The following is a 13178-nucleotide window of genomic DNA, read 5'->3' as shown; positions in this document are numbered from 1 at the left end:
CTAAGAAAGGATCACCAGTCATTTTTAAAGTCCCTCGTAAATTACGAACAGCTTCATGAAACACCCACCATCATCATTGTCAATTTCAGTTTACTTTACTTGAAATTACTAAGAGCTATTTTACTTCCATCTCACTTATTCATTTAGCTTCTTATACAGTGCGTATCAAAAAAAAGTTTACACTTAGAAATAATCCTGTAAATTTATACATTTGTAATATCCTGAAGATTTTTCCACATTTTAACATTGGTACAGATCCATTTAAGCAAATGACGATATAACTGTCAAAAAATATTTCCGCTTGAATGAGCACCACTTACTTTTGAAAAGTTAGTGAAAAATGATATGCGCAGAACTTTGAAATGGTTATGCGAATAAAAGTAGACCTTTATCACGAAGAACACATGGAATTTAGCTAGTAAAATTGATTTGAAGATATCTTTTACCTTTTTTAACTTGTTTCCTTGCCCAAAACACTTTGGAGGGTGCATTGCGCCCCACCCCACTCCCCCACAAACCGATGCCATCGTGACAATATTTGCTTACACTGAACTGTGATTTACATGAAATGGCTTAGGCTTGAATTTCATTTTGTTAATCATTGTCAAGCTTGGAAAAAGTGTGGAGAAACAAGTATTGAATGAAAAATGATATGTAAACCCACTTTAAATGATAAAAACTTAGTGAAAAATGCTGGAAATGTCTGATATAAACTTTTGTTCAGATTCAGTTATGTCCTCAGATCCAGCTGGCACAAAAAGGGTAAAGGTTGTGCTTACTAAGTGTTGACATTTCAGTTTGGGTGGAAAAATTGTTACAGAATGCTTGAATGTATCCACTTTATTTCAATTGACTAAAAGTGCAAGGGAAATGTATGAGAAATGTTGTGCAGGGTAAGTTTGATTTCGCCCTTTCCCCTTGACACAGCGTGAAAACTAGCATTTCTGCGCAAACAGATTTCTGCGGGCTTTACAAAAACGGACAGTGCTCACTCAAGTGTAACATTCTGTCAAAACTTTTACTTTCATTGGATAGATGAGACCCAAACCCAAGATTATATGTGAACAAATTACCCACATGTTGGTTATTTTTTAATTCCCATGGCTTTTTCAAAGTGTAAACTTTTTTTTGATACGCACTGTACAGCCTGTTTTTTTGTACAAACTCATTTCCTAAAGAATGGTCTTTATAATTAAAGATCGAAAATATGAACTCCAACAACACAACTCAAGTCAGAGTTTCTGTCAGTCACTTTATTAATGCAAGGTTCCGCTCTAACTTTTTTCTTAATGGCCCGATCAGTCCACGAAAATCATCAATTTCATATTTTTGGTGGCCCTAAAACAATAGAAAACATTACATTTGATCAAAACTTTGGTAGCCAAACTGGGCCATCAAGTGTGGGCTTGTACAGAATGTTGGTGGCCCGACTCAAATTTCTGGTTGACAGAGGCCACTGCTAATTTCGAGCCCTGAATAATGAAATTTTATACTTTTTACAGTGCGTATCAAAAAAAGTTTACACTTAGAAAAAATCCTGTAAAATTATACATTTGTAATATCCTAAAGATTCTTCCACATTTTTCATTTGGTACAGATCCATTTAAGCAAATTACGATATAACTGTCAAAAAATATTTCCACTTGAGTGAGCACCACTTCCTTTTGAAAAGTTAGTGAAAAATGATTTGCACAGAACTTTGACATAGTTATGCGAATAAAAGTAGACCTTAATCATGAAGTACACATGGAATTTAGTTAATAAAATTGATTTGAAGATATCTTTTACCTTTTTAAATTTGTTTCCTTGCCCAAAACACTTCGCCCCACCCAACTCCCCCACAAACCGAGGCCATTGTGACGATATTTGCTTTACACTGAGCCGTGATTTACATGAAATGCAGAGATGCCAACCTAAAGGGATGGTTGTCAGGAATATTTACCATATTTGTCAGGAACAAATGGGAGTTTCTCAGGAACATCCCGCGAAGTAGCATCGTTTATACAGGGATGCCACTAGGTGTCCTCCAAAAATACTGAAACTCATCGCGGGCCGGGACAGTGTCCAAGAAAAAAAAATTTAGGGGGGTCCACCTTTAATTTTGGGATGGACACATGTCACAGGTAAAAAATTGGACAAGCAAAAAAAAAAAAAAAAAAAAAAAAAAAAAAAAAAAAAAAGGAGGGGGGGTCTGCCCCCACCTCAAATTTAGGGGAGGGGGGGGGGGGGAGGACCAAGTGGCTTCTTACCTTGTTGTGATCGATGACTTTGAAGTCAATTAGGTTTGAAAAACTGACGGTAGTTAGTTGTGTGTTTCTCATAGAACGCTAGACCAAAAGCTTCAGTCTCTGTATTTTGGTTGTTCAGCTGAACCGCGTTGGCTCCACTCACCAATACATAGACTGAAGAGTTGTTGGCCCGTACATTAAGACAACGTATCAGCTAACCCAGGGAGCTCTGGGCTAGCCGATACGTACGTAACCCAAGGAGCTCCGGCCCGCTTTTCGGGCCGGAGCTCCCTGAGTTCCGTATCAGCATGCAGCAGTAACGTTAGATCTAACATTCGGCGGAAACCCGATTTTCGGATCGTTTTTGGTACATCAAATGTCACATTATGAAAAAATAATTACATCCAAACTTACGAGAAAATATATAAAATTCAGAAACATCGTACCTTAGACCGCAGTTACCGCTAATTCCTTTCAAATGATGATCAAAACTTAGTCATCCTCGATTCCTTCGTTGGTCATCGTAAGTTGCCATCTTGGATGACGTCATAATTTTTACAGTCGTATTTACCAGTCGCTATTATACCGCGATTCGTGCCGCTGATTTGTGCTTGTCTATGTGCGTGCGTTCGGAACTTGTCGCTCGCATTGATTGGCCAGGATATCGATAATTCTAATCAGAAAGCCTTGATAAAAGCATAACTCAATGAACGTAGTAGGCAGTGCGCGCGTTTATAAATTATAGTAGAGAAACTCCCGTTGGTTTACCGTTGGCCACACACACGCTGCATGCACGATACATGTATACACAATACACGCATATACATGCACAATACACAATACACGCATATATACACATGCACAGCAAAGCAATACACAATACACATGTATTGTAGTTGTTTTTTCCGTAACCTTTTTATTGTTGCCGTAACACCGTAATTGGAGGAATAAAATCGGAACAAATACGGCGAATCCGTAACGGTTGGCATCTCTGGAAATGGCTTAGGCTAGATTTTCATTTTGTTAATCATTATCAGGCTTGAGAAAAGTGTGGATAAACAAGTATTAAATGAAAAATGAAATGTAAACCCACCTTAAATGATAAAAACTTAGTGAAAAAATGCTGGAAATGTCTGATATAAACTTTTGTTCAGATTTAGTTATGTCCTCAGATCCAGCTGGTACCAAAAAGTACAAAATGCTTGAATGTATCCGTTTTATTTCAATTGACTAAAAGCGCAAACAGATTTCTGCGAGCTTTACAAAAATGGACAGTGCTCACTCAAGTGTAACATTCTGTCAAAACTTTTACTTTCATTGGATAGATGAGACCTAAACCCAAGAATATATGTGAAAAAATTACCCATATGTTGCATATTTTTAAATTCCCAGGGCTTTTTCAAAGTGTAAACTTTTTTTTGATACGCACAGTATAATAGTGACAATTTTTTTTCTTTAAAAAAAAAAAGGATTTTACCATTAAATTCCTGATTACTCTGCTCTTCATCCCCTGTTTCCGTGGTTTGTAAGACTCGGCTGGGATTGTTACTCTTCCTTCTTGAAGAATCCTCCGCCATTTTTAATCTGTAAGGAAAGCAATGAAGTGAGTTGAAGCATGCACATGTATCAGATCATACTGTAGAGACAGGATTTATTAAACTGCGATATTAAGAAATAGTGTGATATTTTGACGCAAAATATGGTCATTTAGGGAAGAAAATTTCACTTTTTGTTTGAGATTTTGTCCATAGTATGTTAGTGAGCCAGTGAATGTGTGGTGTACATGTACATAAGAGGTATGGTCCGGGTGTTTAAGTCTGGTGTTGGTGTTGTAACTACACCAACACCAGCCACAACACCGTACTTGAAATGATTGGTGTTGGAATTGACCTCGGAAAATATGACATATTTCTGGCAGTTTGTGTTGAGCGTTGGTGTCGAATGTTGTCTGCTGAACAGAGCATCACAGCTGATGTCGAGGATCTATTAATTCCTCATTCACCAACACCAATCCCCAGGGATTGGGAAAAATCATGATTTAAAGTTCGGTGTTGGTGATTTGAAGCCCACGAACAGGCGGTGAACAGGATGAAACATCCCGTAAAACTAGATTTTTATAGATAAGTGCAAATTATCAGAACCTTATGCAATTCAATGGACAATAATATTTACTCTTTCTGATTCTTGAAGTAAATTTAGCCTTGGCTTTGCATTCTGTACAATGAGATTTTACCATAATTTCTCCCTGATATCAGACCTGCCAACCTCTGGGAATGAAAAATTGTATTGCGTGATAAAAAAACTGTATTTTTCCCCCAAAAAGTGTATTTCATAATAAAATGCGTGGCGCACTCGCTCATCGCGGAGCTTAAGCTGCATGCAAGCTAAAATATGCACTGCTCTTGCAGATGAAAAAAAAAAAAACATTAAAACATGTGTATATCTCACCTGGTTTTAACAAAATGATTGAAAAAAAAACAAGTTACCTCAAATTACATTGATCTAATAACCATATTTGTGTAAGTTTTATGAAATAGAGACATATAGAGATGATTTTTCTCAATAAATAACGGTTTTGTTAAAAAACAACAACATATTTTTAAAAGAAAAAACGTACTGCCGTATTTTGGTTGCAAAAACGTACTAAATACGCCCAAAACGTACTGGTTGGCAGGTCTGCGATATCACTTTTATTGTTGAGAAGTTCTGGCATAAAGCTAAGATGATCAGCAACACAGAGGTCTGATGTCATAGGCTATCGATAATGCGATCTCTATCATTCTCCCAGCTCGGCTGGTGTTCTGTGTTGAGTGTCTCTCACACCAGACAACTAGTGTGAGGTTACCTCGCACACAGAACCGCATGTGGCAGTGAATTTTTAACTTGTGGATTGCGCGTGCTGCAACGCCATTTCTGGCATCCACAACAAACAACTTCTACATGTATGGCTTTACGGCGGCATGAAATGAACCCATGAGTGGTTGAGTGTTGGAGCTCGGTTTAGGTTCATCAGCATTTTCACGCTCGACAATACCAACAACAAACTTGAAACCCAGTGTGTTGGTGAGTTCTGTGGTATACTACCGAGTCTCCTGTAGACCAAAAGTTTCGGTCTCTCTTATATTGGTTGTTCCATTGAACTCCGTTGGCTCTACTCATCAACTAGTACAGAGACCAAAGTTCTTACTTGATTGATCTGTACAAGGACTCGATGGCAGAAATAGCAAAGTTAAAAAGAACACCCAAAAACAAGTTCAATCTTATAATAATTACCAAAGTACATAACCTATTGCGACAGCCATATTTATATCGACCCTTGGACTAATTTCTTACCCTATATTCCTGCCTGGAAAATGGTTAACATCAATTTTTTCATGAGATTCCAATTGTTCATTGTAACCTGTAACTGTAAGCTGTAAGTGTCATCTTGGTTCTGAATATTCATGAAAGTGACGACAGACTCCACCCCTTGTCACTTACAGTGCCCGGATGTTTCCATGAGTTGAACGTACCGCTTGCGTACGATCGACAAGCAATCCAACCCGATCGATAGAGAAGGGATGATCTGATTGGCCAATGGTTTTGACCCGAAGTTTTTTGCACGGTCAACTCCTGGGCTCCGGCCTGCTTTGCGGGCTGGAGCCCAGGAGTCGACCATGCAAAATGAGGTAGACACAGGACTGGGGTAGATTAGGGTCTAATCTTCTAAGCATCGTATCTGCGAAAATATTCATCAATTTTACCTAGTTTTCGTCTCATTTGTGCAGAAAATTGAGCAGATCAGATTCCCATGTTTCGCTCGGCGACTCCGATTCAATCCGCATATATATCGACGAACAACGAATACGACGATTTTACACTTGCTCATTTGCACCCGTCTTTTGAAACCGACCACCCACGATACACTAAGTTTACGGCCGATTCTTGTCCCGGTGGCGAAATATTTTTATTCTTCCAAATCAGTTCTATGATGTCAACATGCTAAATGATCGTCTCACTTCTTCCACTGCATGCTCCGGCACATGATTCGACGATTGACGACGGGTATTTGTTCTAAAGCCGTTTCCTATCGGATTTCTTGGTTTTTCAGCGGGGTTTGGGTTTGGTCAATACAATTTTGATTAATTCTACTAATTTTTTACTTTTTGTTGCTTCTTTTTTTTCTCATAAAATCGATTCATACCGTTTCTATGGACACTGCGCCTACTCTCCCGCGCGTATCGTTTGTAATACGCAATAATTTTAACGCGCGCAAGGTGGTCGGTTTCAAAAGAGGTGGTCAATATGTGGTAGTCTTACCAATACCATACAAGTTAGTAATCTTAAATGTGGAAACAGAAATTATGCACTTACCACGATTATGGATGAAGCCTGGCCCTGGTCTATCGTGACACACAATCCTGACATTGAGCCTTTGAGGCACAGACTCGAACCTCAAAAAAAAAATATAGCCTCGTTCTCGATCGGCCATTTTGTTTTGAATTTTGAAAGGAGAGAGGTATCGCGACAGTCAAAACTTTGCGTTTTTTTTTTTTAGGTTCCACTTCCAATCTGTGCCTCGATGTCAGGATTTGTGTGTCACGATATAGACGGTTAGACCTTCATCCATATAATCGTGGTAAGTGTAAATTTCTGTTTCCACATTTTATTAAGATTACTGCTGAGACCCCCAATCTACCCCAGTGTCTCCCTCGTTTTGCACGGTCGACTCCTCGATTCCTGGGCTCCGGCCCGCGAAGCGGGCCGGAGCCTGGGTTATGGTGGGTTAACAACAAACACGATGACTGAACAGTGAACTTCTGAAGTCAAGTCAAGATTATTTAATTTAATACTATAAAAAATCATTTGAGTTTTCCCATACCATAAAAAATATAGAACATTAAGGATGACACGAAATAGATGACAGAATTCCCAGAAAATGTATTTAAATTAGTAGAAATACCTAAATATTTACCAATTATTTCCTCTGGCTCTGCTTTCATCAAATACCTCGAACTCTTCGTCCATTATTATTATTTTTTCAGTGTAGATATAGATGTGCACGAGAGAGGGCGCTCTTAACAAAAAGCACACCTATCCCACAATTGTGATACTTACAAAACTTACATAGTCAACCAAGATGACCCAACATGTAAGACTCCCTCTAAATTTCTAACCTTATGTGTTTCTAATAAGTCACTGATGGAAAGTATAGTCCGTAGTGGGTGACATGCTGCTTGGTTCTTCAAATTGATATCACAGAATTTTGAGTTATAAGGTGCTGAATACTGCTGATGATCCGTTGATGATTTCCTGCATGAGAGTAAAAGAGAATAGGCATATGCATTGGAATATAGAAGGAAATAATGCCTAAATGTAAATTTAATTAAAATAATTCCTGCACAAACTAGGGACAGCAACATTTTGTTTAGCAGTAAATAAAGATGGAAAATGCGTTAATAGCTTTTAATTTTCATGTGAATTTCATCAAATTTACAGAACATTTGCAAAATGAAATTTATCTTGCTGTGACCATTTTCTTTCATGACATTTAAGATCAAATTTATGAAGAGAATCACAGCTGTTAAGAAATATGACCTTGGTCCCGTAACACAAAGGTTAGCGATTAATCGTTTACTCAATTTTTACGATTGATCGTACATTGTAGTCAATGGCATCAATCGTAGATTTTAAAAATTCTGTAAAAAGTTTGCATGTAATAGCCTTGGCAATTTCTGAATAGTTAAGTGTTTTTTTACACCGAAAAACATTTGCTTCTGGAGCAATTGCTCTGCGAATCCCTCACCCCACTGGCGGATCCAGGGGGGGGGGGGGCACAGCCGGGCTGTGTTCTCCTTTTGAGAAGCATCAACATTTGTAAAGCCGTAAAAATGCCGTTAAAACAGGAGTGTGCCCCCTTTGAGGGTGAAGACTTCTTTTTTCAATCTTTAATTGTCAATTTTTATTGGAGGGGACGAAATTCCTGGATCCACCCCTGCCCCACACTAGACTAACCAGTCAAAAATTAACTTCAACCCTGGAATTAACTTCTCCACCGGCGGTTCCGGGGGGGACATGCGGCCCGTATCCCGTCGCCCACCCCCCCCCCCCCCCCATTGAGAGCCATGTGGGGGAACTGAACATGCAAAAATTCACAAATCAGATGGTCGTTTTTTTTTCAAAATAAGTTGTGTTGGGACGCTGAATGCCCCCCCTCCCCCGGTTCTGTGGGCCCCTGTAAAAGTTCTACAGAATAGATTGGTCCAATGCCGACTCCAGCCCCTTTCCACATCCCACTTTTTTTTTCCAATAAACATTTACAAAACATAAGAATGGCCAACTGACTGCGAATTTGCGTGTCGAGCTACCCCCATCGGCTCTCATTTTCGAATTCATTCTGCAGACCCTTATGTATTTATTCGGTATGAATTAGTGAAAAAGAATTAATCTGTAGGCACTCACAGATATAATTTGCAGGAAGTAACTGGACGGTATTTGTGGTACTAGAAAAGGAAGTTATGAGGAACCTGAGCATATCTCTCTTCTCCTTTTCCAAAGTGAGCCGTTCTGCCGCTAGCTCCTCCATTCTTGTGTTGTGTCTAACTTGTTCATCAATCTCCTGTCGCTTCAGGGAAAGCCTCTCCTTTTCAGCCTCGAGCCACTCAGCCATTGCTTTCGTCTCTGGCTTGCATGGTGACTTTCTTGATGGTAATTTATCTGGAGTAGATGACTTAGATTTGGATGAAGATGCAGATTGAGAAGAAGCAGTCTCTTCATATTCGATGCACATATCCGACATGGACTTGGGATCTGGCAAAAATACAAAAAGAATAGTACAAATGCACTTGTACAATTGAAAAATGAAATCATTATGCTTTTAGGATATATGCATAATCCTTCCCCAGAACCCCTTCCCCTCTTTCTCGCCATCTCTCCCTCCCCCGAATCTCTCTCTCTCCCCGTCTTTTCTGACTTCCCCCGTCAAATGCAGGGGGGAAAAAACCTATTTAGACGCTCCCGGTGAGGTAAAAGCGTCACTGTGTCGGGAAGGGTTTCCCCAAAATTTCGGCTTGCTTCGACTCTGGTGGAAGTCACGGTGGGGAAGAGAACAACGTTTCAAAAAGCTTTTAAAAAAAATTCTCCCCTCTTGAGCTCTCCCATTACTTTCTCCAAATCTTTCCATTCTATTTTCAACGTTTTTTCTCTCCTCTCTCTTTATCTCATTTCCCCTACTTTCCTTTCTCTCACTTCTCCTTTTCTGTTTTCTTTTTATTTCTCCTCTCCCTTTCCTTCTTGTTTTCTTTCTCCTTCCCTCTTCCAGTGATTATTTTGTTGTTTCTCTTCCCTTTCCTTATCTCTCCCATCTTTCATTTCTCTAATTCATTTCTACTCACCTTTCCCTTGCCATTTTCTTTCTGTTCTTCTTTTACTCTCCCCTCTCCTATATCTATTTTTCCCTTTCTTCCCCTTGCTTTTCTCTCTTCTACTTTTCTCTCTCTTCCCCTCTCCTCTCCCTCCACACTCTTTTCTTTCCCCTCTCCCTTTCTTTTATTTTATTTTCTTTCATTTTCTTATCTTTTTTTTTTCCTCTTTCCCCTCTCCTCTCCCTCTCTTGTTATCCTTCTCCTTTCCTCTATCTTTTTTTCTCCCCTTTCTTTTCTTTCCCATCTGCCATCTCCTTTTCCTTTTATCCTCTCCCTTCAATTTTTTCAGCTCCTACTTTTTCTTATTCCCCTCCTTTCTCTTCCTTCACCTTTTCTCTCTTTTTCATCTTCCCTTCCCCCTCTCGTTCTTTCTTTTCTTATTCCTTTCTTTTCTGTCTGTCTTTTTTTTTTTTTTTTGGGGGGGGGGGGGGACATGCATCCGTTACTACGTTAGGATTTCAGTGAATGTCTGTTAAGAAGGAGCACGGAGGCTCCCATCCGTGGTTTTATTGTCTCATCGAGGAATTTCACCCACTTTATTTCTACCCGCCCTCTAAGATATATTCCCCTCCATTCTTATCAACTCTCTCATCGTTCTTTCCGCACCCCGCAAAATATAATAAATATGTTACATAATCAGGAAACCACTTTAGACACCATTTTGAATGATGAGTTTTCCTTACATTTTTAAGCCACAAAATACAATGTATTTAGATTTACGGTTGAGTAACTTACCATATGACATCTTCTTTCTGCCCGTTGCTAGGCTGGCTAAAGTCGTAAGGGCCCCTAATTCACATGCTTTATTTGAACTTGAAGTGTCTGCTGCCATCTCTGAGAACCCTGTCGGTGTCTCGACTCCACCTAACACTCCATCAAGCGCTTCCTCACCTATGAAATCGATTAACAACTCTTGCCACTGCTCGAGAGGAGCGGGTGGTGGTCCACCTCCAGTACCCCCCATCAATCTCTTCCTGTGGTTGTAGGCTTTCTTGACAGAGGATTTTAGGTTGCTAAGTTTAACCCTTAGCTCCTCGACGGATCGCTGGTTTCCTGCAGCGTAGCTAACCGCCTCTGAAATATTTTTCCAAGCTTGCATTTTCATATTGTGTGTCAAATTTGCACTAAGAGGGTCACAAAGAGTCCCTTTTCTTGATATGCACTCTCTGATTAGGATATCAATCTCATCTTGAGTGAAATTCTCACTTCTCCTGTTGGTTTTCACTGATTTTGCCTTCGGCATAACTGTGATCGACACCGTGTAAAATAAGTTTTTCTTGAAACACTGTGTAAGTCGACGGAGAATGCGGCGGAAAGAAGAGAGAGATGACGATAGGTCATACCCGTGAGTGTAATAGATAATACTCGTGTATGTTGTTCTACGCGTTTTGTACACAGTACAACAACAGCAGGGTAGCCGCACCGCGGTGTCTGTACACGGGAAAGACGCAGCGCGTAAAGCAGACGATTCTACATTGTAAGAGCGCGTCTGATTGGTCAAATCAGTTTGAGTGGGGAGTGGCCTAAAGGGAGTTAATTGAGCGCTAATAGAGTTTTCAGAATACGAATTTGGAGGTCTATTAGCGCTCCATTAAATGGGTAACTTATGAGGATATTTAAGTGGAAACTTATGAGACTTTTCAGAATACCCCCCCTATACTGTATATAGGGCCTTGCAAAAAGTCAACGATGCATGATGATCGTTTGTATAATTATCTCTTTATGATTTTTGTTTGTTTTATGGTGAACTCCCTTAATTAGTTCAAAATGCACCGACAAAGAAAAACAAATGTGTTTGATAGATTGCAATCTTCTTTTCTTCTTCCATTCTTTGAGAATTTTTCTTCTATATACCTCTTCAGAAGTTGGTAATTTTATTTCCCCCTTCCGTGATCTCTTATAAAATAAATATAATTAAAGTAATTTTTCTCACCTGTCTATTTTAAGCCCCAATGGACATTACAATGTAGAACTTTAAGAATAAACAAAGGGCTGCACAATTTTGTTTATAGAATTAACCGCTCCATAACAATGGAGATTCACAAAGAAATACATAATATCATAGGCTGCAGCAACCAGTGGCGGATCCAGGGGGTGGCGCAGGGGGCGCGCCCCCACCCCCCCTAATATTTGAGCGGCGCCGAAGGCGCCGCTCAAAAAAAAATAAAAGAAAGTAAAAGAAAGAAAAGGCGCTGCTTGAAAAAATAAAAATAAAGGAAAGAAAAGGAAAGGCGCCGCTTGAAAAATTATACACTGATATAATATTAGCAACAGTAAGGAAAGACTATCCCCCAGCAAAGCACAATCATATCATCTCCCTTATCTTTTCTTTTAACTACCCTTTTCCCAACAACTTCGCCGGTTAAAAACAATCAGCAGTGCGCTGCCTGCATATAACTGGCGCCAATCAAGAATAATCAGCGCCACCTTAATCCAAATCGGCGCCGGACAAGAATAATCAGCGCCATATAAACCGGCGCCAGTCGAGAAAAATCGGCACTGTGCCAGAGTCTTAATCGGCGCCGATCAAGGATAATCTGCGCCACCTAAATCTAAATCGGCACCAGATAAAAATAATCGGCGCCATCTGGTTATAAATCGGCGCCGGTACAGAAAAATCGACGCTGCCTGAATTCTTAACAGGCGCCGATCAAGGATAATCAGCGCCACCTTAATCTAAATCGGGGCCGGACAAGAATAATCAGCGCCATCTGGGTCCCGTAACACAAAGGTTAGCAATTAATCGTAAGCTTGATTTTCACGATTGATTGTACATTGTGGTCAATGGAATCAATCGTAGAAAAATGTTCTACGATCATTGCTAAGTTTTGTGTTACGGGCCCCTGGTTATAAATCAGCGCTGCCAGAGTCTTAACTGGCGCCGATCAAGGATAATCAGCTCCACCTAAATCTAAATCGGCGCCGGGCAACAATAAACGGCGCCATCTGGTTATAAATCGGCGCCGGTAAAGAAAAATCGGCGTTGCCTGAGTTCGTAACCGGCGCCGATCAAGGATAATCAGCGCCACCTATATCTAAATCGGGGCTGGTCAAGAATAATCAGCGCCATCTGGTTATAAATCGGCGCTGCCTGAGTCTTAACCGGCGCCGATCAAGAATAATCAGCTCCACCTAAATCTAAATCGGCGCCGGACAAGAATAATCAGCACCACCTGGTTAAAAATCGGCGCCAGTCAAGAATAATCGGCGCCTCCTGGTTCTAAAACGGCGCCAGTCAATTATGAATTGCCGCTGCCTGAATCTTACGTGACGTCGGTAAAAATAATCAGCACTACTTGTTCTAAATCGGCGCCGGTCAAGAATAATCAGCGTCCCCTAGTTCCAATAAATAGGCGCCGGTAGAATAATGAAGAAGGGCCTATTGCCAACTAAATCTAGATCGGCGCCGGTCAAGAATGATCAGCGACACCTGGTTATACATTTTATTGTTGAATGGTCATAACAAAGCTTATCGCATGCCCTTACAGAGTGGACTGGGGCGGGGCAGTTGCCCACAGAATGACAGATGTCATGAAATCTTAATTTT

At 40.2% G+C, this 13178-nt stretch overlaps 2 protein-coding genes across 5 annotated transcripts in view; both read right to left on the bottom strand.

The window, feature by feature from the left end:
• The window catches only part of LOC129267088 (uncharacterized), a 34384-nt gene extending 27127 nt beyond the window's left edge, over positions 1-7257 (bottom strand). For 2 of the 4 annotated variants that reach the window (XM_064103685.1, XM_064103686.1), the window contains exons 1-2: positions 7183-7257; positions 3706-3812 (exon numbers count right to left, since the gene is read on the bottom strand). In XM_064103685.1, coding sequence (XP_063959755.1) covers positions 3706-3805 — 100 coding nt within the window. In that variant the 5' untranslated portion in view covers positions 3806-3812; positions 7183-7257. The remainder of the gene's footprint in view (positions 1-3705; positions 3813-7182) is intronic. The other 2 variants (XR_010294432.1, XM_064103687.1) reach the window with 2 other exon arrangements.
• A 201-nt stretch (positions 7258-7458) lies between these two features.
• Positions 7459-11281, bottom strand: LOC135155085 (uncharacterized). The gene is made up of 3 exons (XM_064103688.1): positions 10367-11281; positions 8670-9017; positions 7459-7520 (listed from the first exon to the last, which is right to left on the bottom strand). Coding segments are annotated over exons 1-3 (858 nt in total). The 5' UTR covers positions 10875-11281; the 3' UTR covers positions 7459-7518.
• Positions 11282-13178: the final 1897 nt, after the last annotated feature.

The sequence above is a fragment of the Lytechinus pictus genome, chromosome 8, assembly GCF_037042905.1.
Source record: "Lytechinus pictus isolate F3 Inbred chromosome 8, Lp3.0, whole genome shotgun sequence".
NCBI classification, from domain to species: domain Eukaryota; kingdom Metazoa; phylum Echinodermata; class Echinoidea; order Temnopleuroida; family Toxopneustidae; genus Lytechinus; species Lytechinus pictus.
Note: the sequence above shows the minus strand (reverse complement) of the source record. Positions and strands in the feature narration are given on the sequence as shown.